General features: G+C 42.5%; 1 protein-coding gene across 15 annotated transcripts in view; it reads left to right on the top strand.

Annotated features, from left to right (window-relative positions):
• LOC147012751 (centrosome-associated protein 350-like) overlaps window positions 1-27,057 on the top strand; it is a 130,648-nt gene that overhangs the window by 6,659 nt on the left and 96,932 nt on the right. For 11 of the 15 annotated variants that reach the window (XM_085853901.1, XM_085853906.1, XM_085853891.1 and 8 more), the window contains 12 exons: window positions 5,493-5,556; window positions 5,725-5,865; window positions 9,698-9,973; window positions 10,360-10,479; window positions 10,657-10,809; window positions 15,457-15,585; window positions 15,721-15,836; window positions 18,337-18,648; window positions 18,743-18,814; window positions 18,995-19,119; window positions 22,000-22,226; window positions 25,371-26,100. In XM_085853901.1, the coding sequence (XP_085710027.1) occupies window positions 5,493-5,556; window positions 5,725-5,865; window positions 9,698-9,973; window positions 10,360-10,479; window positions 10,657-10,809; window positions 15,457-15,585; window positions 15,721-15,836; window positions 18,337-18,648; window positions 18,743-18,814; window positions 18,995-19,119; window positions 22,000-22,226; window positions 25,371-26,100 (2,465 nt within the window). The remainder of the gene's footprint in view (window positions 1-5,492; window positions 5,557-5,724; window positions 5,866-9,697; window positions 9,974-10,359; window positions 10,480-10,656; window positions 10,810-15,456; window positions 15,586-15,720; window positions 15,837-18,336; window positions 18,649-18,742; window positions 18,815-18,994; window positions 19,120-21,999; window positions 22,227-25,370; window positions 26,101-27,057) is intronic. The other 4 variants (XM_085853894.1, XM_085853895.1, XM_085853903.1 and 1 more) reach the window with 2 other exon arrangements.

The raw sequence follows: 27,057 nt of genomic DNA on the forward strand, positions 1-27,057 counted from the left end.
CTTCGGCAGCACCAACGCTCTGCACAGAGTATGATCCCGATGGATGGATGGATCCGATTCCTCATCCGAGAATTTTTTTTTAAGTGATTCTTCACCATTGACAGATGGGACCAAAAGGATCGAAAAGTTGTGGATGAGTTGATTATGTGACAAGAACAAGCCGGTTAGGTTTTGTATAAAGTCCGGACGCAGATCTGGTCCATCAGAGGGATCCAAAACTTAAAGCGTTCAGCCTGTCGGAGGTATGCCCTCCACCGAGTGCTGTTCTCGTTCATCAGGCAAACGGAACCATTCCCGCAGTTTTAGGAAAAAGTGTTCTGACGGTGAATTCAAAGCTGAGAAGACCTGTCCTCCCGAACCTGCACACATTTCTCCTTGCAATGGTGTACAGGTCCTTGCATCATGGCCACAACTTGCAATACCGTTGTTTGCTTGGATTTGGTTTGTGGACAGCATTATTGAAAATCTGAAGTGGCCAGTACAGAGCTCCCAAATTATATCTGAGAGCCCCAGACCGAATTACACCGCAATATGTTTACCGCAAGGAATTTTGGAATACAGCTGGGGTCAGTTTATTTAAATATGGTGGAGTTAGATACGCTTGGTCGAAAGCAGAGGGATATCAATGGTGCCCTTTCACAGCGTTCGGCGTTTCCTAACAACCAACCAGAACCAGATGATCAGCGAAGATCGTTGTGAACGAAAACTACAGAACATTATAATGGAACTCGATAGAACGCATACCTCAGCCTTGCTGAAAAGTTTACGTTTTGTTTCCACCGATCGGCCCAATCTTCAACCGGACCTTAACCAAAATGTAATGGGCGTGTTGTTCTCATCGAACCAACCAGTTCACCAAGTTTTGTCATAAACTGTCCACAACATTTTGAACTGTCATGATGCATCGGGACGTTGTATCATTTTTGACCCTATCTCTGAGTGATGAAATCACTTAAAATAAAAACCAAAAAAAAATTCAAAATACGGATCTTCACCAAAACTTCATCAATTCGTCCTTGTCACAAACCCAACATGTCCACCAAGTTTCATCCGAATCCGTCCACAACTTTGAGATATCCTGCTCACAGACAGACAGACAAAGAAACGAATGAATGCATAACCTCCATCCACCATCAGTGGCGGAGGTAAATATCCACGAGTTGGCTGTTTCATTTCCTAAGTTCAATTATGTTGTTAAACGTCAATCCCATCAATTCCCAAGTTATTGAGGAAACGATTTGATTGCTGAAAATAATCATCGTGCAATGATAACAGGTGACATAAGTTATGTCCTCGTATGGGTAAAAGGTTCATATAATATTAGTTTTAACCAGGAATTTATGTATTCGTTTTTTTTTTTTTTTAAATCAAACGTAAACACTGTAAGTGTGATATCATCGAGTATTAGGTCCATTCAACCACTCTGGAACGTCTTGGAATCCGATCTGAGGGTCTGAGTCAGTGGAACACCATCTGCCATTGAACTTGCATTTGTTCAGGAGGAACAGCACAATATTACTCCTGATGTCTACCGCCGTCAAGTACAGTTTGAGCGACAGTGACAGCACATATGCAATCAAATTAACAGTTGTGAATTAATAGAATGTACTACTAACCTTCATGAAAGCTAATGTTTGTCTGCTCTAATCTAGTCGTTTATCCAGTTGTGAATTGACAACTTTGCATATTTTGTAACTGTCCCAACACCTTCGGTAACATCGTGTGTATATCAAATTGAAAGATGACATGTTGCATACATGACGAGTCCCATTTCCATTATAGGCAGCATTATAATTCTAGTCGTTTCTGTGATGATGTCATTACGTCATTTGATTTGTAAGCCGTTTGGAAGGACTTGAGCCCTAGCTTGTTTTCAGCGGTATGCATTCGGTATGGTGGACACGTATATGGATCAAACTTGCATCAGTAAACAGCAAAATCTCCTTTGCAAGTGTAATTGGAGCGAAGTCATTGGCACACCATCACAAATCCCCACGCTGCCCACCGAAAGCAAAGTTGAAAGATGGCAAAAAGTTCCACCAGGAATGACCCAATATCAAATTTTGAGTTAAATTTTTCTTTTCGTTTTGACCCCTGCGACCCCATAAAGAGAAGCCCAGATGCAATTTTTTTCCCCCTGAAAACCATTGAGAATCGTTAATCACAGTTTAATTTTAAGGGGGGAAAAATTCTAATTTTTTTTGCCAATCAGTGTCGAAAGAAGCCTTAGACTCTTAGAGTGTTAATTTTTCGATTTCGCCAGTGTCTTCACATCTAGAATCCACATTGATCCGAACGTCGGTTTATATAGAGAAACTGTGCTTGTCGAATTCGAATTCTGATGCTGATTCCACCGTCATTAGCAACTCTAAAGGTTCTCGGTCTGTTGAAAGTGATCAGTGGGATTTTGAGTAAACGATTGGAGACAAAATTGGTGATGGAAATGCTTTCGGGCGAATTGTGGAGCCGAATCGTTTCGAGCCTTGTGTGAGCGATTCAGAGGAAGAAGGCAGAAGATGAAAACGTTGGTCACATGATCACTTCAGCTCCGTTGGGTTTTATTTACCTCCGCCATCAAAGATGGACGGAGGTTACTGTTTTCACCCCTGTCTGTTTGTTTGTTTGTTTGTGAACAGTATTACGGAAAAACTCCTCGACGGATTTCGACGAATCTTGGTGGGGGGATAAGGAATGGTCCAAGGATCATGCCATTAGATTTTGGACTTGGTCCAAAGTCCAATATGGCGGCCATTTTGAAAAAATATTTGAATTTTTAACCTCCACCATCTTCGAAGATGGATGGAGGTTACTGTTTTCACCCCTTTCTGTTTGTTTGTTTGTTTGTTTGTTTGTTTGTTTATTTGTGAACAGTATTACGGAAAAACTCCTCGACGGATTTTGATGAAACTTGGTGGGGGATGGGGGTTAGGTATGGTCCAAGGATCATGCCATTAAATTTTGGACTTGGTCCCCCCCCCCCCAAATAAAATTGTTAGAGAAAATTTTTTTTGCATTTCTACATGTTTTAAGTGATTTCCAACCCCCCCCCCCCAAAAAAAAAAATGGAGAAAAGAGCTATAACTGTCAGCACTGTTGACATCATATTTAATGAATAAGATATAAGGTTCACTTGAGTGACCCAGCAGTATTGGCGGCGGAGGTTTTGCACTCTCCCGAGTGCTCCCCCTCTAGTTGTTTTTGTATTTCTACATGTTTTAAGTGATTTCCAACCCAAAAAAAATTTTTTAGATAAAAAAAACAAAATTTTGCAACTTTTTTTTTTCAAAAAAATTTCGATTTTATTTGAAAAATATTTGAATTATTTTTTTTGCATTTTTACATGTTTTAAGTGATTTCCAACCAAAAAAAAATTGTTAGAGAAAAAAAAAAAAATTTTGCAACTTTTTTCAAAAGATTTCGATTTTATTTTTTTGGCATTTCTACATGCGCGTCGATCTAGTTTAGTTTATTCAATCGTGGTTCAGTCGAGTCTGATCCGTTTTGACCTACCATGAATAGGATATCAGGTTCACTTAAGTGACCCAGCAGTATTGGCGGTGGAGGTTTTGCACTCTACTGAGTGCTCCCCCTCTAGTTTTCTATATAATGGAGGGATTTTGTATTAATTGATAAATCGGTTTATATATTAATCGAGCAGAAATACCCGTAATCACCTGACAGCATGGGCACCGTGGACAAAATGGGTGACAAATGGTTGTCCCACCATCGCAGGCTGACCAACCAGATGTCTTGTATGTTACAGGATCATCCTGTTTCATACTTTTCCCGGATGCCACTTGTGTCTGTGCCATGTCTCATCGTCATGTCTGTGAGGTGTCAATGTCCCTCTCCAGTGGATGGGGAATTGTGGAGGGGGTCGGTGGGATGGTAGTGGGTGATGATTGATGGTGGATTGTGGAGGAGGTAGGTGTACCCTGAAAGTTTTAGTGTCCTTGGTCATATCCTCTTGGAGGAGTAGATGATGCATACATACTTTCTCTCCATTCTAAATCAATGATGGTTCATTTGACTTACAGAAGTTTGTGTTGATAATAGATAATTCTTAGTTTCAGGTGCTGTTGTGTAACTGCCGGGCTCTGGCAACAGGTGTTTGATTCACCGCTGAAATCATCCGCGTATGTATGTGCCGGTAGCTGGGTGGAGATGTTACAATTTTGAGCGACAGCTGTCTCTTCGGAATTGTGGGGATGTCATCCTCTCTCAATCATGGCAGATAACCACAGGATCTACAGCCATCTCTGTTGTTTCATAACAGTGCTCTGTAACATGTTTTTTTAACGTTTTGTAGGCCCGATCTACATTTGGGTATTTCGGAAAATCTCATCCAATTTCTGTCAAACTTAGGGTGTTTTGGGTATTAGGTTTACAAACTTAGATGTTACTACAACTACCAAAGATGCAGCGACTCGGCATATTTGTGGAAAATTGAAACTTATTCACCCTTTGAGTTCAATTGTATCGCGATGTAACCTGGGCACAGCATGGATCTGGTGTTCTACTTCCAGGTGTGATGTCATGGCTAATCTGAAGGACAGAAGAAGAAGAAGATTTCCACTTTGAATCGCAAATTTACCTATTTGTGACCCTCCAGTACAAAACCAGTCGGAAGTTGCAAAAATTCAATATTGAGTTATTGGGTTTATTTGAAAGCTCATAAAATAAGCTCCACAACGGTGTATCATACATGGTGGTCCGTCACAAACTGACCGAGATATCTTACGATGAAGTTTTACAACACACGTTATTGGGAAAATCGAAATAACCGGATATTAGCTTCTGGAGTTTGAGAAACTATTGCTGGTATACGTTGCTAAGGATTTTGTTTCTCAAACTCCAGAAGCTAATATCCGGTTATTTCGATTTTCCCAATAACGTGTGTTGTAAAACTTCATCGTAATATATCTCGGTCAGTTTGTGACGGACCACCATGTATGATACACCGTTGTGGAGCTTATTTTATGAGCTTTCAAATAAACCCAATAACTCAATATTGAATTTTTGCGACTTCTGACTGGTTTTGTACTGGAGGGTCACATTTTATTATTCAGAAATTGTAAAAAGACACATCGTATCAAGGGATAGATTAGCGTTGAGGTGGACTGAGCGTTTGGGTTCCCCTTGGACATGAACTGGGTTCCATATTTCATGCGCCCCCCAATGTTGATTGCATGTACAAAGTTTATTTAAAAATGTGCCCATAATTGCATTTTTTTTTTTGGGGGGTTTTTGACCCTGACCCAGTGGGCAAGGCCAAAAATGACGCTGCTATTGCACCATCTTACCATGTTGTGATCATAACGACCAAGTTTGGTGAATTTTTTTGCACAACTGTTTAGGAGGAGATAGCGTGACGGACCGACGGACGTAGCCGATTACAATATCCCCACTTTTGTTTTTCTAAAAAGTGTGGTGATAAAAATCTAATTTCTCTTTGCTCACCTAACATTCGGTTGTGGTGTGTGTGTGCACAGCAGCCTCCAATGGTGGAAAATTGTCTGTGTGAAAACCGAATCCCCCAGAAAATGAGCGCTTGTAGTGAGTATAATAAGTGAAAGTGATACATTCCTATTCTTATCTAGCCTGTACCGCTTTGAGGAGGGAATTCTTGTGGATTTTGGGGAACGCTGTTGTAAAGCTAATGTTTTTCTCTCTTCTTATTTCTCATTCCATCTTCCCATCGACCATTAATTGTGTCTGCAACAGATGGTCTATCCTTGCCCTCTGGACATGGGGAGCAAAACGAGGCTGCTTTGGACTTGTCTGACCTGACCACTGAAGGCCACATTTTTGCCAGGAGAATCCACCCTGATCCCTCACTCTCAGTCTCTCTTGAAGAAATGGATGGTTAGTTTTGAGGGAGGCGTATTTTTACCCTGCACACACTAGGCAAAAAGCAGGGTCAAGTCATTGATTCATGTCCGTCGGTCTATCTGTTTTATCAGTTTATGATTGAGGAACAACTTATTTAAATTGAATGTTGTATTTTGAACACAAATTGGAACATGAATAGGAAGACAAGTTTGGTATTTTACAGTACTTTGGCTCTGAATTCGTCCCAATCACACATGCACAGAGAGGGGTGAGATAATATTTTTATTCTGTCTGCCTGCCCGGCAGTCAAACAAAATTTAAAATCATTCCAACCTGGAAACCTACTGTTTTTAAGGCCACAAACAACAGTCATGAAGAACTGATATAACATGTTAGATATGGTGATGTTATAGACACTGGGTAAAATGGCGGGAAAACACGGAATTAATTTATCGCCCTTTAAACCTCTTTAAACCTTTATTTAAATTGAATTATATACTTGAACACTGTAGAGCACAAATCGCCTCATAATATTTCCAAGAACCATGCTATGTATCAATATATAGTGTGAGAGGGTGTCGCATGTGGGAGGGTGTGGCATGAGAGGGTGCAGTATCAGGGTGAAGAAGAGGCTGCCAATATGCCAATGTACGATGCCGATTGACTCTGCATTCTATGGTATCAATAAAGCCTCCATCTCCCAAACTGTGACACGTCGTCGTCTTGTTACAGTGTATAAGACTGCTTCAGTAGTGATAAGGCCAAAAAAACAGTTGATCGTTTGGATGCTTTTTTTAAGGAAGGAGGCCCTTTTTGTTTGTTGTTGTTTTTTTAAAATGGCGGCCAGCTTTTAGTAACCGACAAATCATACACCCGATGTCATTGAAAAAAAATTTTTTTAGCCGCATCTCTCGTAGCGAACGCTGGCTCTAAGAGAGCTCCACGTTGTTGTTGTTGTTGTTGTTGTTGTTGTTGTTGTTGTTGTTCTTCTTCTTCTGGTGAAGACAAAACCTTTAGGACACGGCTCTTTTATATACAGGATCCGGATCTCCTTAAATACTAATCACCTGTACACATCCTCGCATTGAGGGTGCCTTTTGAGAGCGTCTATCATCAAGTTTTAAATATATTCGGACATTTGCTTTAAAGTTTCGAAAAGTTCACGTTACTATTTAAAGATTATTCCATTTAATGTGTTGTAATTTCGTAAATACACGATTTTCTCGTCATGAACAGGAGCCTCCATGACGGGTCTCGCTATTGGCTCCATCAAGGCACGTGACGAAATATCGGAAGTTGTTATTGCCTTTAGGATGCGGCTCTTGGACACATTTGTCCTTGTTTCTTTTTTAACTCCACACCCCTCCCCCCCCCAAAAAAAATACATGAGTCATGCACCAGACATCATCATCCAGGGGTTTTCTACCCCCCCAAGCAAATATGACACGGGTCATATACTTGACACATCACATACACACTCACTAAGCCTATTAAAAATACAATCCACAGTTCTAAACAAATATATAATAAATGTATGTTGAAACACAAAAACTACACACCGTGCATATTAAAATTATTGGCTATGCCATCTTTGTATTTCGATTTACAGTAAATATTTAATACAGAAATTTACATATATGGGATGTGGAGTCACCAGCACACCCTAGTCCAACTCAGTAGAAGCTATAAAAATTTGGTATCGACATGGGGAAAATGATCGATTCAATAAAATGACCGTTTTTACAGCCATTTTTCCCTGCTGTGCAGGGGTTTGGCTTTTTCTTGAGGCAATGTTTTTATGGCCGGATGCCCTTCCTGACGCCAACCCTGGTCGCCTCTTACGACACACAGGGATATGGTACACCTATTCTAACCGGGGCATACACCGGGACCAGTACACTGGTACTCATTTCGCCGACCTCGGAAGGATAACAGGCTGAGTCAACCCCCTGGTGTTAATTCAGCAGCCAACGGGGCTTGAACTCAGGACCCTGGGATCCCAAGCTGCCACCCTAACCACTAAGCCAACACCAGGCTTAAAATGATCGATTCAATGAATGGTACAAAGGTCGTACATGAAGATGTGGCTTTTTAAAGTGGTGCAAACCACTTCAATATTTGGTGTGTCCTTCCTTCCATCTGTCCGTAAAAAATGAAGAGGAACCTTTTGACCCCACCGTGTTTCATTTGTTAATATTTGTTGATATTTAGTTACTTCCACCACCAAAGGTGAAGTAGGTTATGTTTTCACCCCTTTCTGTCTGTTTGTGTACAGGATATCTCAAAAAGTTGTAGACGGATCCAGATGAAATTTTGTGGACAGGTTCGGTGTGTGACAAGGGCGAACTGTTTAGATTTTGGTGAAGATCCAGATCCGGGTCCGACTCCAAGAAATTTTAAAGTGATTCTTCACCTTTGAGAGACAGGGTGAAACCGATATATAGGACAATATCTCACAAAGTTGTGGACGGGTTAGGATGAAACTAGGTGGACGTGTTGGGTGTGTTACTGAAGAATTCATCCAATTTTGGTGAAGATCTGAATCTGGATCCAGATCTGATAGTTTTAAAGTGATTCTTCACCATTGAGAGATTGGGCTAAACCAACATATCACACAATAGCTCAAAAAGTTGTAGATGGATTCGGATGAAACTTAGTGGACACGTTGTGTGTGTGGCAAGGACGAATTGATTCGATTTTGGTGAAAATCCGAATCTGAATACGATAATTATTTGATTTTCACAGTGATTCTCCACCATTGAGCGACAGGGCCAAAAACGACATACAGCATGATATTTCAAAAATGTATTGGGCCCGAAATGTTCTCGTGCATTAGGCCTTACATGATGGAGATATGCACTCTACTGAGTGCCTTTGTAGTTTATTATGGGGTCTTCGTATATTATGACGTCGCATTCCCATTCAATAGAATATTGTTAACTGTGGGAGTTAGGACTGAGATTGTTGGGGATCATTGCTGGCTTGGAATCTAAACCATTATCCACAACCAATATAATGTTACATACATGTTATTGTACAAGCTTGGCCCAAGTATTTATGGACATCTAGACTCTGCGATGCAATTGTTGAAATGACTTGTGCAATTCGAAATAGTTGGAAAAAAAATCGAACCTTTGTGCTCACTGATAAAGGGATCGGTTGTGTCATTATTACGAGTTAATAAATAAGCTCGTGCCATTGTTATTACCTGTAGTATTCTGTAATCCTCCCGTACATATCGTTACTCTCATAACAAAAGTGCCTAAGCTTCAACAACGAATAAAATGACTTCGGCACTTTTGTTATGAGGGTGACAATATTGTGGTGCAGTATTTTCATTTTTGGTCTTTATTATCCCTACACTTTTTGGAAAAAACACAGGGGCTATTGTAATCCACTCCATCTGTCTGTCTGTCCATCACACTTTCTCCTAAACGGCTGGGCAGAAATTCACCAAACTTGGTAGTTTTCATCACCACATGACACGATAATGCAAGAGCGGTGTCGTCTTGGTCCTGCCCTATGTGGTGGGATGAAATACCAAAAAATGCAATTACAGGCACCATTTTGAGCCTTTTTGAATGAAACTTTGAACTGTATATGCAATTAACACTGGGGTGGGGGGGGGGGGAATACATAACTTTTTTGGGGATTTGCCCCCCTAGTTCATGTGCCAGGGAGGTGTGGGGAGTTAGGATCACAGGGGTTAAAACCGGGGGCAGGGGGGAGGGGAATTTTAGCTCAAAATTTGATAGTCATTCCTGGTTGAACTTATTGCCATATTTTAACTTTGCTTGAGGTGGGAAGCTTGGGGATTTGCAATGGCATGGCATCGACTTTGCTCTCGTTTTTATTTTGCTTTCAGTCCCCATTGACAGCACTCCCTCCAAGCTGGCTGCTCTGAAAACCCCGACGCCAAAAGGCCGTGGCTGTTTGGAGCTCCTTCGGGAACGTATCAGGGAGCAGCAGCAGCAACTGGATCGAGAACAAAGGAGAAGTGAGGAAGCAGAAGGAAGACCTTGCAGTGCCATATCATGTACCAAAGAGCCAAGTGACCACCACCTTAAACCCAGCAGCAGTATAATTGTGAGTCCAAAGATTCGGAAGGTGGCTGCAGCACCCAAGGCACCTGTTTATAAAGGTAAGACTGACATTGTAACCTTGTGCATCCTCGCACTGATTTTTTTTTTTTTTTTTTTTTTTTTTTTAATACAAAAAACAGGGTTGGGGGTGGGTATTGTAAATCGCCTCCATCTGTCTATCTCTCTGTCCATCCATCACGCAATCTCCTCCTAAACGGTTGTGCAGAAATTCACCAAACTTGGTAGTTATTATCACCACACGGCTAGAAGGTGTGAGAGCACTATCATTTTTGACCACACCCCCTGTGGCATTGAGGCAGGGTCAAAAGGTTAAATACCAGTTGCAGGCACATTTCTAAGCATTTTTAACCCTCTGATCAACTTATTTAACAGTCAAGTCTGACAATAGCTGTGCAATCTTTCTGCGGACTTCCTACTTTCCTAGGGTTCAGCTCGGTGGAGACACGGATCCGAGCACCAGATGGAAAAGTTTACCGTGAGAAGGGTTTTGTGAACCTGGATCTTGCTTGTACAGCAGGCAAGAAGCCGGAGCATGGAAATGCTGGTAATTTGTGCATTCTCGGCACTGAACTTGCACACAAAAAACAAAAGACTTCATTAGCATATGTTTAAATGAAGTCGGTGCCTGAGTAATTACTCTTGGAGTCTGTACGAGTGCACACACTCTGTGTAACAATACTATCTGAGATAATGGCTTTCCCCCTATGCCTCCCATCCACAGTGATGCTTGGGTCTGTGGACCGCACCTTATCTGAGCGAGGACAGCAGCCAGTGCGCACAAAGCCAGTACGCAAGGTGTGTAAGCTGTCGGGATCAACGATCACTGCATCTGGACCCCCCACGAAAGCCCCCCTTGTCACGACCCAAGCGAAAGGTGGGAACAAGAGTTGCTAGTTCAATCAATGTTGCATTCTCATTGCCTTTGTCGTGTGTGTGTGTGTGTGTGTGTGTGTGTGTGTGTGTGTGTGTGTGTGTGTGTGTGTGTGTGTGTGTGTGTGTGTGTGTGTGTGTGTGTGTGTGTGTGTGTGTGTGTGTGTGTACATGTGCATGTCTGTGTGACAAAAGAAGCAACTCTGACCTTAAACATGACATGGCCCTGATTGTTATGAGCATAAATTATGCCAATACATCACCTCCAAACAAGGATGGTGTCGGTGTGGCACTCAGGTCTTTTACGACTGAGATTTATGGTCACAAATAAATGAAAGCAGAGCCTCCGATCCAGATTTCTGTCTTATAATGGGCTCGTCAAGACGACGTGCTGTCAAATCGTTTGTTTGTGACCATACTAAATTGGATAAATAAAAATGGAACTGATAATTTGATAAGGCAGCAAGGCACAGGTCGAGATCCAGGTGAGCTTCAAGACAGGCGGTCCTATTTTTCTTTCTCTCATTGATCAAGTGTTTGACAAAAAAGAAGAAGAAAAGTTCAGTCTTCTCAAGTAAAGAAAAAAAAAAATGCTCGAGAAAGAAGGTGGGGGGGAGGGGGGAGGGGGGGATGGTGAAAGGTTTGTGGGGGGAAAGGAAAGGGATAACTGGGATGGAAGATGAAGGTGTAAATAAATAGAAAAGTGGTACGGGTTTCAGGAGAGGAGGGGGAGGTGTGCAGATCATTAAAAATTATGCCATTTTTGCATATGTACAATGTAGATTACCCCTTGGTAGAATCCATTGCATGGTGCATTAATTCACAAGCAGGTATTGTCTGCTCTGTCTGGGGAATATAACTTGTGTTCTGAAACGCTGACATCGACGTCATTGCATTCCTGAACGAGGGTCATTTCTTGTCCAGTATAATCTCACTGAAACTATCAAGGCTCCTATTTCACTTTTTCGGTATGACATGGTACGCTTGATTTGTACGTTTCAAAAGCAAATGAGTTCCATCGTTGTTAAGTTATTAAAAAGTGTCAGTTGTCATCGGCAACATAGCCTGATTCCAAATTCCTGCTCCAACAACGAGGGGAGAAGCCTGGTGTTGACTTAATGGTTGAGGTGGCTGGTTTAAGATCTTAGGGTCTTGAGTTCAAGCCCCTTTGTGCATTGAATTAACACCAGGTGGGTTTATTCAGCCTGTCATCCTTCTGAGGTCGGCAAAATGAGTACCGGTGTACTGGTAACGGGGCATTGCATCAGCGGCACAGCAATGCCCCCAGAAAATGATGCAGCCAAGCAGCACATTGAAGAAGTCTAAAAAGTGTCCAAAGATAATTTGTATTCTTATTCATTCATATGCCAGACAAGGCTGTGGGGTAGCATCATTGGCTGAGGGCATGGCTGTGCCACTGATGCAATGCCCGCTGCTGGTTAGGGCAGGAATTTGTAATTTGGCCATGGTGCTGGCGATAGCTTGCTTACCCTTTGCAAAGGACACCGTGGGAACTTTAACGTCGACCAAGCTTCAGATGGACATTAAACATCTGTTTAATGTCCATCTGAAGAATGACGCACACATTGATAAATCACCGTGCTGACAGTTTACAGCTGGGTCGGGATTTGAACCCAGGCGAGATAGCTTAGCGGCTAGACATGTGCATACCTCAAGGCCATCCTGTCAGTCCATTTGTATTCAGCCCTTAAACAATCTGTTGATGAAGAGGAGAACTTGGAGAAGAAGAAGAGGAAAAAAGAAACAACTAACAGCAATACACAATAACGGCAAATAATCTCCTCTGTTCTTGTGTATGGCAGCTTGGCTGCCAGGTAGATATCATTTCTTGGAAGCGTGGCTGTGCCGCTGATGCTGTGCCCCTCAACCAGTACACTGGTACTCATTTTGTTGACCTCGGAAGGATGACAGGCTGAGTTAACCCCACCTGGTGTTAATTCAGTGGCCAACGGGGTTCGAACTCAGGACCCTAGGATCCTAAGCCAGCCACCCTAACCACAAAGTATGGCAAAGAACGAAAAGCACAAAACTATCTTAAGTCATTAGGGGATTTCAGGTCGGGTCTACTCTTCTTCCTGTCCCAATTACAGGTAGTGGACAAAAAATGGAAATGCCTGGGTAAATGATGGACACCAAGTATATTGAAAGCAATGGCTTCCACACAGGTGTGGCACATGTGTTGATTAAACAAATAACATCCCAGCATGCTTTAGGTCATGTATAAAATTGCTGCATAGGCCTGGTTACCTATAATTATGGTGAGCATGGCTGCAAGAGGAGACCTCAGTGCCTTTGAAAGAGGGGTAATTGTTGGGGCATGTTTGGTAGGAGCTTCAGTGACGGAGCTCAACTTGCTGATGTTTCATGAGCAATGGTGTCTAAGGTGATGTCGGCATGGAACTCCGAGGGAAAGACATCATAAGGAAAGGAAAACAGTGGGCGGAAGCACATACTCCAGGATTGTGATATCTGTGCATAAATTTGAAGTGCAAGGAAAAGCAGACGAACAAATGCAGATCAATTGACTGTAAATTTCAACCTAGGGCACAAGCAGTCAGCTTCATCAAAAACGGTCCGCAGAGAACTCTGCAGAGCAGGATGTCATTGTTGGGTTACAGTGCACAAACCACTTATCACACCTGGCAATGCACGTTTGCAAGTCCAGTGGTGCAAAGAACACAGGCAATGGACTACTAAGCAGTCGAGAAATGTGATATGATCAGATGAATCATCCTTCACCATGTTCTCGACAAACAGACGAATGCACGTGTAACACCAACCTAAAGAACTCTAAAACCCTGAGTGCTTGGCTTCAACAGTGAAGGGTTTTGGTGGTTCTGTGATGTTGTGGTTCACATTTTCCTGGCATGGTTTGGGTGCACTCATTACCCGAGAAGGCATGGTCAATGCTAATCACTACTTTATGGTACTGAGTGATCATCTTCACCCAATGTTGCAGCATTTCTTTCCTGCCGGGAGAGGTGTCTTCCAGGATAACAATGCCCCATCGACAGAGCACGTGTGGTCACCCAATGGTTTGATGAGAATGACACTGATGTTATCCACATGTCATGGCCTTCTCAGTCACTCGATTTGAACCCAATTGAGCATTGATGGGATATTCTGGAACGATGCCTGAGACAGCATTTCACATCCTCCATCAAACAGGTGTGAGTTGATTGACTTTCCTGTGGAAGAATGGTGCTGCACTCCTGCAGAAATGTAGATGCTGGTGGACTCCACTGTATGCCATGGTGCATGCAGGACTTATTGGCAGTATGTGGTGGCCCAGCCCCCTATTAAGTGCCTACATTTGGTGTTTGCATTTTTTTTTTCTGTCCACTACCTGTCTATTTTGAGACAAATGGAAAATGAGAATGGCAAATGAAATAACATGAAAGTTGTATTTTTATTATTATTATTATGATTTTTTTTAACTTCTCTGGCAACACCATCGATGTATTTTTAGATAATAAAGGTGTTTTATTCGTGATTTTAAAGTCCAAAGCAATACCATTATATTGCGGAGGGATACGGTGGTATAACCTGTTATGTATTTCGTGGCATAGATTCTCTATGGAAGGATGTACCAGAGGGTTATTGCCTTGGGGTAGTTGGGGGTAGGGGAGAGGGAGGGGTTGATGGGTGGTGGCTGGTTAGGGAATAGCGACGTTTCCTGCCGCAGAATGGATGAGCCAAGAAGATTAAATCGGACTCTTTTTAGTGGGTTGCGTCGCGCGTGACAAATGGTCCCTTGAAGCAAGCTCAGCCCTGAGCTGATTTACTGACACACGTGGAAGGAGAGTGATTGCATAGCTCGAAGGACCGATTGATTTCTTTTTCTTTTTCTCCACTCTTCTTTCTCGTACCTTTCATTGCAACAGTGATCATCGTCGTTTTCTTCATTCGCTTTATCTTTGGGCTCTTCTTCTAATGAAACCACGGAGATCTATCTTTGAACTTATCCGTAATAATGTTACTTTTGAGTAGCTTGTTCTCTTCACATTATATCTTACTTATTTGGGTTTTTACTCTTCAAATCATCTGTCTTTAGAGTTCACTTGTTTCACTCAAACCCCCTCACCTCCAATACGAGAGCGAGTCCTTTGCATGATTGCATCTCCAGCCCTCGCTCGTCGGCCGTGATTTGTAAGTCAAATATCCTTGTTGAACATGCCGACCTCGTGACATGTCAGGCGAGGGGTGCGCCTTTTGACAAAAACCCAATCCATTTTGCAGGGTGAGATGGATGACTTGCTGTCCTTTGCTCAACAAATTCACGGATCCCGTTTATGCGGCAGTGCCGTGAGGTGTGGCACAGTGGGAAGCTTGATGTAAAACACGGAGTTTGTTGGTTTGTCATTTCAACCAATTTGCATCAAAATTAATACTTCGGTCTTGGTGGGGCTGTCTGCATGGTAAATTGGGAAGTGAACATGCTACCAAACCATTTGTTCTTCTTTTTATTTTGAATAAGTCTTCATTTTGTTATTGGCTGATAAATATATTTGCACACAAACAATTAGTGATTATGTTTTCACTGAGAGTAAGCAATGCTTCCATTTCTTATTTGACTATAATATGAATGAGCATTGTAATTGGGAATTTGTGCTCCCATATGCACCCTCAGCACCTGTTACCAGCACGTCCAGGTGGCGTGACGGCCAGCGTCTTGCTCGGGCAATCTTGGGACCTGCTCCAAAGCAAGGCTCCCCCACTCAACTAGCCTCCTTGGCTCCTCATCACCAGCCAGATGCGGGTATCGAACATTTATCACTCGGCTTGACATCGAATGATAACTGGTTTTGAGAGCCTTACCTTGTTGACACGGCACGATAATGTTTTTTTTTTTGGATGTGTTCTAATTTTGTGTTTTTATACTTCAACCTTCAAGGAAAGCTGGCGTTGAAGATAAGCCCACCAGGTAGTAAGAGGAAGGCTGAAGAGAGAGAGATGACCACTGAGCAATCATCATCCGGCAAGAGGGAACGGCGCTGCCGCTCGCAAGAGGTAAGCCTTTGAGCTTTGCTGCGCAAAACTATCCTTCAAACATTCACAATTTATCTCTTCAAAACAATTGCTTTTGGAATGATTAATTTTTCAGGACATTTATTCGACACCGTGCCTGCGTTGTCATGTGGTAAATTGCTTCGTGGATTTTTTCTTCTTCTTTGAATTGGACCGCATGTTGTTCGACCACATGCTTGTGGTTGTCGAGTACCACTGACATAACAGGGAAGTTAGATCTTGACTCATCCTCTTCTTCGGCATCGACAGCGCCACCATGGAATTAATTATTACCTCGCCTGTTCTCGAAAAAACAGAGGCTATTGTAATCTGTGTATGTCATTGAGTGTGCAAGTCCATGCAGGTCAACTTTATCGTAAATCAATCATTCATTCTCACATTTTCCGTAATCTATAGACCTCGGCGAGGCTTTCCATTAAATGCTCAGTCTTGTTAAACTTGTGTTGATAGAGAGTCAATATCTTTGATGAATTCTTACCTTTGAATAATCAAGACTAAAGCTTTGCTCATCTCATTGTTGCTCCAAAAATGTAACAGAAGACTTGTGGTGGAATGTGAATGTTTGAAGATACCTTAAATGAGGGTAAATGAGTGTGAAGGGTTGAAAAGCTTGGTTTATGTGACTTGGTGGAGGTCAAAGTGGAATAACCTTATGAAGTGTATCCTGTTGGGACTGCCTGAAATAAATCCCAAACTACCTTTGAATCCAACACATGAAAAAAGAGCTGTTTTCTTTCCTATATATTCATCCCCCCCCCCAAAAAAAAAATCCTTGATGGTCTTTTTTTTTTCTTTTCTTTTTCTTGTTAAACTTGATTGGTAATCTTGTTTTTAAAATTTCATCAACTTGTGCATTTCGATTTTGGGGAAATATTTTTACGCTCATCGGGCTTCAACTCGTATTGTACTCGGTGCAACACAAGAAGAAAAGTTTTTATTTTTTTAGTTTTACGGAGGCATCGCATGCCCATAGCAGGTACAAGATGTCCCCAGACATTTTCTTGCATTCTACATTCTTATCAGACTTTCTCAGCTTTTTCAGTATCCAAAGAGCTTGTGCAGACAAGTGTATAACATGATTATTCTAAAGACTAGATCGACACAGTATGTGGATTTTAACATGGGATCCCAGCGTCATTAGCTATGTGCTCAGATGGGAATGCCTAACAGACTTACCCAGAACTACAGTAGACTAGGCGTAAGTCGTCACCATCAGGACCGAGAAAAAAGTGACGAATTAGACATGTGACGACTTGCGCGTATACGAACATTCATGATGACTGTGGGGTGAAGGATGAAGTCGCGCGTGGCCTGGACACGTATGTGTGAGAGGCCTATCATATTATGACACGTACGTGCCGCAACGATCTCGAAGCCGGCTATTGTACCAAAAGGGAAACACAATCCTCGGGGCATAGGTGGGGGTTCATTGGTGAGTTGGAAAGTGATCAAGCGAAGATGGAATTCATGAATCACTTTATCAAAATTAAAGATAATGAACAACTGTAAGACAACTTGTATACCATCGGTGATGGTATATCACCATCGACAAATGTGGAATGAATGGCTGTTAGAATTCATTCATTGGAATGAATGTAGAATGAGTTTTCAAATGGAATGAAAACTCGTATACTATCGACAAATTACATGACACACAGTCATTGTGATGTGAAAGTGTGTGTGGTGATGTACAAAACAAGCCAATATCAAACCATGATCAGACTTCAACACTAAGATCGATCGATCCTTTACTCCTTCGCCAGAGACTGCATTACGCAGCCTGTGTACCTCTTCAGATGCATGTGGGACGGCGCGCTGACTGAGCTGAACGCAGCGCAGTTATAAATAACCCGCGCATCACGATTCCATGAAATCGGGCTTCTCACGAGGCAGCACTTCCGTGTGATGAGTTAGGCGTGGTAATTTACTTGAGTTTGCATTACGCGGGAACGGACAACATCTGACAACTTAGACGAAGTGACGACTTAGAGATGACGACTTACAGACTTTATTCAAAGTTTGTAACTCGATTTAACATGAGATAAATTCGGGAATTTTTTTCGCTGCCGACTTAGGCGAAGTGACGAGTTACACGCTGCCGACTTACGCCTAGTCTACTGTATTTTATTAGACTCGCCAGAGGAGAGGGTATTGCATTTGGGTCCGTTTGTCTGTCTGTCTGTCTGTCTGTCTTCACATAATATATCAACGTAGATCACAATTTTTACACGTTACCTTTTTTGTTTTTTTTTTAACTGAGTACGTCTATAAAGTATGTACGGTACAATTAGAATGTGAGTACGTCTATAAAATACAGAGTATAAAACCACACAAAACAAGTCCTGCTGAGGGACTGCAACTTTTGATTGTTCTTTCTTGTTGTTGACTATGCATGAACTTTGTGAAATATGTATTTGTTTATCTTCCTGGTGAAACCGATTTTAAAAATTGGAATAAACTGCCCTGCTTCATGTCACACCAGCCAGGTAACCATTCTTTGGCTCTTGCTCGACCCACTGGCAACAAGCAACATCTAAAATGTCCTTCGTCCCGAAAATGCAAAACTGAAGATCGGCAGCAACAAAATGAGCCACGGCAACGTAGTCGCAGCTACGATAAGGCCGCAGTGAGGCGATACATGGAGCGCCGGTTGCAGCAACGGCGGCGAGAGGCGGCAGAAGAGCGGGAGGGCCAAAGACATGCGGCAGAGGCTCAGCAACAAAGACTTCATGATCTTTACACACGGCAGCGACAGGCTGTTGTGAAGGATGCCAATGCAGAGGTGCACTGGATGGTATAGAATTATAAAATCTTTAATTCCATATCTGGGGTTTCAATTATTGTTGTTTTTCTTTATTGGCAATGTATTTATTCTGTTCATTTTGTAGCGCAAGTCGACGGTTGAGCCTGCTGTGAGCACTGCAATGCCAAATATTGTTGGTGCCAGAGAAAAGCTCAAGGTGAAAGTGAAAGCAAAGGCCCCTTTTGAGGCCAGTTCCCAGCACTCGTTTCCAGTGTGCCAACACATGCAATCTTGCCTTGCTGCTTCTCCTCTACCACCCTTGCACTGCTTCATTTTTGCCGTTTTACCATAACCCAAGGGTGGAAGCTAACGTCTTGCTACATTTTGTGCTTGACAGTCTGATTCAATTTCTACTTTGACATCAAGTGTTGATTCGAGTGGAGCTGCCATGTTTTTGAGCAATCTTTTGGGCAGCTGTGCACCTGCATCTTCTCCATCCTCTTCGAGACCCTCTTCCATGGAGTATGTAGTTCTGATTGTGAAACCTGCATATTGCACAACTGTGGGATTGAGATGATAGATTCTAGAGGAACTAATTTGCAGTAGTAAAGCTTACAGGAGAGATTATTATTATTTTCTTTTTGAGAAAAGTCACTGTTTGATTATCTTGTAAATATGGGACAATGAGGGCAGTTTCACAGGTCTGTAAGTTCTTCGACAGAAGTTATTTCTTCATTACCTCCGCCATCTGCGATGGATGGAGGTTATGTTTTCACCTCTGTCTGTCTGTTTGTTACTTGCAAAAGCGAAGATTTTCAGGTACCCTATATTTGTTCGTATGGTCAATGATTGTCTGTCTGTTTGTCTTTATGTCAATTACCCACAGGTCACAATTTCAAACAGATCTTCAAGAAACTTCACCAAATGGTGAAGTTAGTCATAAGCAATAAGCCTATTGATTTTTGAGGTAAAAAGATCAGCATAGGGCAAAGGTCAACAACTTTGTCAAATTTCTAAAATCATAAATTTTCATCCGATTGACTTGAAATCCAAAGAGAATTTGCACATCAGGTCACTGAATTCAACCTCCAATTATTTTTGAGATCAACATGGGCCAAAAGGTCAACATAGGCCAAGAGTCAACGACTTAGGTGCAGTTTCTAAAACCTTCAATTTTCATCCGATTGACTTGAAATATTAACAGGATTTGCATATCAGGTAACTGAATTCAACCACCAATTATTTTGAGGTGTGAAGGTCAATATAGGCCAAATTTCTAAAATCATCAATTTTCATCCAATCGTCTTGAAATTTGAAAAGGATTTGCATATTTGGTCATTGAATTCAACCACCAATTATTTTTAAGGCCAAATTTGTTTCGGGGATTTCGCAAGTATCATGCTCTACACAATGTCTGTTGGGTCGCCGAAATAGGTGACCCTTATTGTCAGTAATTCTGTCTGTTTGTTTGGATGTTTGTTCGTTTGTCATCAGCATAATTGGTAGTAAACGTGGGCGGATTTTGACCAAACTCGGGTGGTAGGTACATCTTATGACCTCGTGTTTTGGAAATTGTGATGGTTGCTCGGGACACTTTGGTTCCCTAGCAACAACCGAAAAACCTTCAAAATCGGTACCGTTCACACGAAATCAATTCCGAAAGCCATTATCCCACGTAGGGTTATTAAATTTGGCACGAATGATCTAAAGTGATGCTCTATCAAATATTTTCCGGTTTTTGTGATATATGAAATACTTTACCCGCAGCGCCCCCTACAATTAGGGTATGCGCGAAAATTGACGAAAATTGAAGGCCCCCTAGTGACCAGGTGAGTGCATCGATACGAATGAAACTTTGCAGGTTCATGGTACTCAATGAGTACTACAACTTTGCCTCAGGAAATATTGACCGATTTCGCTTAGGTCAGAGTCAAAGGTCAATTAGTGCAAAAATCGATAATATGCAAGAGCTGGAGGTGCCTTCGTGCCAAATGCTACTCCTCCTAGGGTTATGGTCGGATGGTCATGAAAATTCACACTAATCGTCGGGAATACATTGTGCACAAACGATCGAGCCGGATTTTCGATTTAGATCTTTGTTCACCCACAGCACCCCCTCGAACTTTGGGGATTTCCGATTTCAAGCCGCATTTTCGGTACTTTTCATTCAAATGGATACCGAGTAGTTATCGGTAGATGGAACTGGTTTGGATTTGATATGCATAATCTTAAGGTGATTCCCTATCTGCTATATGACATCCATTTTGCTCTATATCTTATAGTTTCCATGCTCGGCGACCCATCGCCACCTACCGGCTTGTCTTGTTTGTTTGTTTGTGTGCAGGGTATCTCAAAAAGTTGTGCATGTATTTGGATGAAATTTGGTTGGCAGGTTGGGTACATTACAAGGACTAATTGATTATATTTTGGTGAAGATAAGGATCCGGATAGTAGAATATATTTTTTTGAAATTATTCTTCACCTTTGAGAGAGAGGGCCAAAAACGATATATAGCACGATATCTCAAAAAATTGTGCATGGATTTGGATAAAACTTTCTGGACAGGTTTGATGTTTAGCAAGGAAGTATTGATTCTATTTTGGTGAAGATCCGTGAATTTTTTGAGTGATTCTTCACCATTGAGTGGGGCTAAAAATGAAATGTAGCTTGATATTTCAAAAAGTTATCGACTGATTTGTACGAAACATGGTGGACAGGTTTTGGTGTATGAAGAGGTTGAATCAATTCAATTTTGGTGAAGATCCAAATCCAGGCATGAGAATTTTTAAATTTTTCAAGTGATTCTTCACCATTGAGAGATGGAGGCCAAAATGTTTTTTTGTTTTTTTTAAAAAACATGATATCGTGAAAAGTTGTGGTCAGATTCGGATGAAACTTGGTGGATGAGTTGGGTAGGTGACAAGAACAAGCCATTTAGATTTTGGAGATCTAGATCCAGATCCAGACTTTCAGTGGGATACAAAGTGTAAACTGTCCAGCTTGGCGGAGGTATGCACTCCACAGAGTGCCATTCTAGTTCAATGTATTGCCATGTGAATGGACAGTTTTACTTCTCTTTCCTTTCTGTTTATGTTAAACGGTCTCTCTGGATATTTGTACGGTTGATACCTCGGTCACCCTGTTCACAATAGATCCTTTAAGAAACTTTTTAATTGGCAGAATACCTGAAAACATATTGCCCAACATTGTCTGAATATGTTTTTGTTTTTTTTAATGGGACAACCATTTCACGAGATTCTTTTCGGTTGTAGTACAGAGGCGTTTATTTTACAATAATTACGTGTGGGTGCACAGGGACATGAGCATGTGTAACACTGGGAAAAGTTAATAAAGTGCTTACCCAGACCACATTTTTGTTTTTCCAATTGCTGTTCTTAACAGTGTCTCGAGTACAATGACAGAGGTCCCTGTCCAAGATTCTGTTCCTGAACTGCCAACAGCACCCGAGTGTTTTCCTCGACCTGAAGGTCTTGCTTCCTCTTTCACTGAGCCTGAAAAGGTTTCCAATGGAGACAAACAAATTCAAAACAACGAAGCAACAGATCACATCGACGCACAGCAGCTGGCCTCGTACAGGGACAAACTTGCTCGGATTAGGAACATCAAAGGTTGGTTTTTCTCGAAGTGTTTGTTGTACAGTAGATATATATATTTTTTTTTTATCATGCATAAATTTGTCAATTTTAATATATTTTTCTTTCATCTACTGAACTGTAGTTTCGCAGACAGGTGCCGTCCCTCGGATGGACGTTAAACTTGGTATCCCATCTGCAAGCTTTAGTTGGTTGACGTGAAAGATCCCACGGTGTCCTTCGCGAAGAGTAGGTGAGCTTTCGCCGGCACCCTAAACAACTTACAAATTTTTGTTCAGGCCTGGCCAACCGGTTCATGAAAGACAGGCCAAATATGTTTCCCAGCTGACCACACAAGGTGGGAATTATTTGGGGCTGTTGAGTAAGTATTGCAGTAGTCAAGATAAGAAGCACCACTTTGTACTTTTTTTTTTTTTTTTTTTTTTAAACTACAACCTGTCATTCTGATGCCTGGTGTTGGCTTAATGGTTAGGGTGGTGGGCTTTGGATCCGAGGGTCCTGAGTTCAAATCCCGCTCAGCTGTTGAATTAATACCAGGTGGGGTTAACTTGGCCTGTCATCCTTCCGAGGTCGACAAAATGAGTGCCAGCATGCTGGTATCCTGTGTCAGAGTGGCGACCCGTCCAGGATTGTGCCCAATCGCCAAGGAGACTGCTTAAGCAGCACCAACTCTCTGCACAGAGTATGGTCCCATTCCCTGCCTCCTCCTGTCATGCTGGTGATTGATTATATTGTTGCGGTGACAGATACCGAGACACCAGCTTGTCACTCAGGGGGATTAATCCCCGTTTGTCCTCGGTAGAGCCAGACCTGGGGCCACCGCTCACAATTAACGTTGTTGTACGGTGGATTGTTTTAAAACCACAAACGCCACCCAGTCAACCACGAGTTCCAGTGTCCACCGTCGAGTTATTCCGTTTAACTAGAGGTCACGTAGTTACCTGAGCAGGGAGCGTGCCCTCGGCAAAGCACCAATGTTATCTGATTCGATTTTAATTAGGGCGGCCGAGCGTTTTAACCGCTGGTGCGTGCCGACTATTTTTTGGTCAAATCTGTGGTAATTACCTCCCAGTCTATCTCGGTTCGAACAATGCTAGACCAATGGAAGGAAAGGACAAACACGGACAGGTTGGAAATGGACAAATAATTTATTAATAATAAAATAAATATATAAAAGAACCTTTTATTTGTTGAGGTAAATAAAGAATGAATTTCAAAGCAAAATCAATCAAAATGCCAGGAAAGAGACAAAGAGCAGATGCTTATCGTGGGTTGACTTACAGCTAAACACAGACATGGGTACCCAGCAGATCATTCAGGGGGAGGGGAGGGGGAGAATCGTCTCGCTCACCAAAAAGTCGTCCATGAAGCAAAAACGTCCTGAAAATGCGTGCGTGCGGGTCACGTCTGTCGCCAGCACCCCGCTTTGCCATGCACCCGCTTGCGGGGCAGCCTTGAACGCCAGTCAACGTCTGGAGGGCACCGAGAAAGTCCGTCGCGGGTTTAGACCCTGGTGCCGCTGGTGATTGACCCGTGCCTCACTTGTTGGTGGTACCGCTCACACCCACACGTGCACCACACGCTCGTTTGCCGAAGCACTCGGAAGGGTGAATTGTCTCGTCGGCGCTGGTCAGACACCCGCTTCTTGGTCACTTCTCTCGCCCTTTGCTTTTTCCTCTCTCCTTTCGCTTTTCCTCTCCTCACTTTTTCTCTTTAGCTCGCTTTTTCCTCTCATAACGTCCCTCTTTCGCTGTTTCCTCACTTTTTTATATCTCAGAACGTCTCTTCACAGAACGTCCCTCTCTTCACAGAACGTCCCTCTCCTCACAGAACACATGTCACGCTTTCTCTCGCTCGTTTTTATATCCCCGGCCGTCTCCACGGGGTGCCGTCCACCCCAAGCTCACCCTGCCCCACCGGGACATGGTTACCATGACGACCCGTGTGCTCTCAAAAAAGGCGGGCGTCAGAGCTCGCGAAAGAATGCTGCTGAGGAAAAATGAGGGCGGGCTTCAGAGCTTGTGAAAGAAATGTGTGTGAACGTGTCTGTCGTAAAAAAAAAAAAAAAAAAAAAAAAAAAAACCTTCCCATAAGAGAGGGGATCTATCCTTTACCCTTCTCAACGCATCACATTTAAGATCCCATTAGACATGGGGATGGTGCTAATCTGAACATGCATTTAAGGAAATAACTGTCTGAGGACCTGAATGTGTGGATGCATTCATCAGACCGGATTCTGAAATCCGTAACAATATTTTTATGGACAAGGTCTTTGGCTTGTAATGGAGCGAACACACACACACACACACACACACACACACACACACACACACACACACACACGCTGATGAGACAAACTCTTAACACAGCCACTGAGCTTGGGGGAAGTGCCGTCACTTCCTGGGATACCCTGGGTACTAGCGACGTTACAACAATGACACCACTTTTCTCTCCATACTCACCGTGGTATTTCCTCAGGAGGAATTTCTTTCTCCCCATGGATGCCAACCAATGGGAATTGTCTGTGCTCTATCCTTCTAAATGCTGAGCATCAAGCAAGGAAGCAGCACGTACCATTTTTTTTTTCCATAGTCTTTGGTATTACTCAGTTGGGGCCTGAATAGCCAACCTCCCAGACTCAGAGTGGATGCTCTAACCATTACACCACCGAGTCTGGTACAAGCAAGATGTTGCATCAAAAACGATGCCATCTTACAGATGTGGCATTCTGCTGGCTATTCAGTGTGCTATCATTTGCATTTTGAAACATCTCAGGCCATTATGTGCATCTCCTATCGCCATATTTTAATACCTGCCAAACTTATAGGGTCATTGCAATAGTCATGCCTCAATAATGATGCAAACCATCAGGTGGAATTATTATGACATAGATGCTGTATTTCTTACAATAAATGTCCTCGTGCTTTATTATTTCTTATTTGGCAAAAAGGGGAGATTGTTGGAAGTTGAGCATCCATTAAATACGAGCAAATACCACCCGTCGCTTCGCTGACGGGACCCATAAGAAATATGTGGATTTTTTTTCTTTCTTTCCTGCAAACGATCAAAGTCGGTCTGTAACGTTTTATTTATTGATTTATTTATTTATTTCCTTTATGTGTTCCATAGACTGTGTGATGGTTGTATTATGCATTGCAGTGGCTGCTGAGGTCCTGGCTGACCGTATCGAATCTGACACCAAGAAACTGGCTCGTATAGGCTTTGGTCCTGGATCCACAACACCTACAAACAATTGTGCTTTTGTCGATTGCGGTTTCAAAATGAACAGAGCAGCACAGCCCACTGCACCAAATTCGGTGCTCAAGGCACATACAGAATGTACACGGCTCGCTGTTGCCAATTTTGATAATACTGTTCCACCGCATGTTGAAAATTTATCCGCTCGGGACACTCCAGCTTTTAGGGGTAGCTTTTGCCACTCTGAGTTGCAAGGTTACAGCCATCTTTCTCATGAAGAGCTTCCGGGATCGGGTCCATGGCAGTCAGTGCCGTGTCAATCCCCAGGATGCAATATTGCATCTGAAGCAGCAGCAGCAGTTACTTCAGAATTGGCAGATCCTCAACATTACTGTGCACCTACTTGCCTTCCTTCTGAGGCCTTAAATCTCAACTCGACTGAGAAGCTACACATGGTGGTTAATGGTGGTGATTCATGCCTTTCCGAGGACCGCAGCGACAGTTCAATCAGTGAGGGTACCCTCCTGAGTGAGGGAGAGCTGGAGGATTTTGAAAGTTTGGCCACAGCTTCATCACCCACATCATCTGCCGTCCAACATCGGGAGGCTTGGAATGCCCAGGTATTGCTCAGTCGGGTGGAGAAGCCGGATGTTTCCAAAGCAGATGCTCTTCCTCGAAGACTTTACCCCAGGTGAGCATAAGCATTTGCTGGATTGTCTGAGCAGTGTTCCAACATTGAGAAAGCACAGGTCTGATTCCCGTATCTTGGTCATTGTTTGTTTTGCATCATTTTCGTTAGCCATTGCCCTTCCTCAAGTCATATATGCTGTTTATAAAAGTGCTTATTGTTTTGGTAAAATTTGGTGCAAGCTTGCCCATAGTTTTGGATGTCGGTGAAACAACAACTGCTGAAGCCTGGTGTTGGCTTAGTGGTAAGGATGGCTGGCTTGGGATCTTCAGGTTCAGAATTTGAGCCCCATTTGCTGCTGAATTAACACCAGGTGGAGTTGACTCAGCCTGTCATCCTTCTGAGGTCAGCAAAATGAGTACCAGTGTACTGGTATAGGGGCACAGCATCAGCGGTATAGTCGTGCCCCAACAAAATGATAGTTATTCGGTAGCGAAAGCGACCACACGCAAGAAGAAGAAGAAGAAGAACAAGAACTGCTGACACTTATGAAACCATTTTTTTTTTTTATTAAAATGAGGTTTGAGCCTAATAGAGAGGCCAAACACTAGGTGGCAATGATAAGCAGATACAAAGGGGGGCATTGAGAAAAACAGGATAATAATGCATGGATGCACCACAGGATATTGGGCAGGAATTGCAAGTGAAAAGGGAATAAGGTTTTAGTGGGTGTAGATATTGTCAGCTCTTCTCAGCTTCAGCTCAAAACAACAAGGTGGTGGTGGTCAGCTGATTTGAGATCCTGAAGGAAAGGAGACAACATGCTTATAAAGACTGCTCAATATGCGATAGAAGAGATGGATTAATGATGAGCGTTCAGCTTAGATGTTGAGAGGGTCACAAGGTATAAGGATTTTTGGTGCAACTCGCTTGACCTGTGGAAGAGCAGTGGTTGTGTGAAGAGGGTGAGTGCAAAACTAGAATATAGTTGGTAAAAGATTGTGAAGGCACCAATCGACC

This window comes from Eptatretus burgeri, chromosome 14, assembly GCF_056783735.1.
Source record: "Eptatretus burgeri isolate ZD-2024b chromosome 14, Ebu_testis_v1, whole genome shotgun sequence".
Classification (NCBI taxonomy): Eukaryota; Metazoa; Chordata; class Myxini; order Myxiniformes; family Myxinidae; genus Eptatretus; species Eptatretus burgeri.